Source organism: Diaphorina citri, unplaced genomic scaffold, assembly GCF_000475195.1.
Source record: "Diaphorina citri unplaced genomic scaffold, Diaci psyllid genome assembly version 1.1 scaffold3078, whole genome shotgun sequence".
Taxonomy (NCBI): Eukaryota; Metazoa; Arthropoda; class Insecta; order Hemiptera; family Psyllidae; genus Diaphorina; species Diaphorina citri.
In genome coordinates, this window is record NW_007380490.1 from 15,565 (window position 1) to 16,293 (window position 729).

The 729-nt window shown below is 42.2% G+C and overlaps 1 protein-coding gene across 1 annotated transcript in view; it reads right to left on the reverse strand.

Annotated features, from left to right (window-relative positions):
- LOC108253764 (transferrin-like) overlaps positions 1 to 619 on the reverse strand; it is a 5,574-nt gene extending 4,955 nt beyond the window's left edge. Inside the window, exon 1 of the mRNA XM_017448356.1 lies at positions 442 to 619. Within this exon, the coding sequence (XP_017303845.1) occupies positions 442 to 619 (178 nt within the window). The remainder of the gene's footprint in view (positions 1 to 441) is intronic.
- Between the last annotated feature and the right edge of the window lie 110 nt (positions 620 to 729).

A 729-nucleotide genomic window follows, 5' to 3' on the forward strand; every position in this document is an offset into this window, starting at 1 on the left:
GATATTACAATAATTGGTACTTGTGCAGAAGTCACGTCCCTGGAATATTGCTACCAAAGGAACTGGCACAAATGAGCAGTGACCAGTGTTATTATAGCGTTAGGTTAAACGCAAGAAGGAGTTTTCACAATTAGAGCAGTGATTTGTGTTATTATAGGGTTAGGTTGAATACAAAAAGGAGCTTTTCTTTTCCACGGACGTGACTTCTGCATAATTACCAAAATTTGATTGGTTGATTTCAATCTTTCTGGCCAATCAGATTGCTTAGGCTAGTCACTTACTATCAAGTAGACCTGACAGGTACACCTGATCAGGCCCACCTGATAGTGAGTGGGCTGGCTTTAATCAAATATGTAGTTAAACTTATATCGAGTTTAAACCTTGTGGTCAAGATCATTAGAGGCTCTTTTCCCGGCGTACTTACATAGCTAACCAACACACTGTCTTGGGTGTTAGCATCCGTGTTGTTGTGCAACCAGGTTATGATCCACATATCTCGTATTTGTCGCCAAAGGTCCTTGTAGTAGCAATTGAACAGAGTGGACTCTCTGGTACGCAGAACTATCAATAGGTTGCAGCACAGTCGAAGGCGAAGTTCAGCTATCTGGTTCATGGCCATGGTAAGGACGTTGACTCCTACATGAGGGGGGAATAGAGTGAAACCAATAGAACAGTCGCGCTTACTTGGGTGATGTTTCAAAGTCAAAGAGCAGGAAAAATGAGGACCAA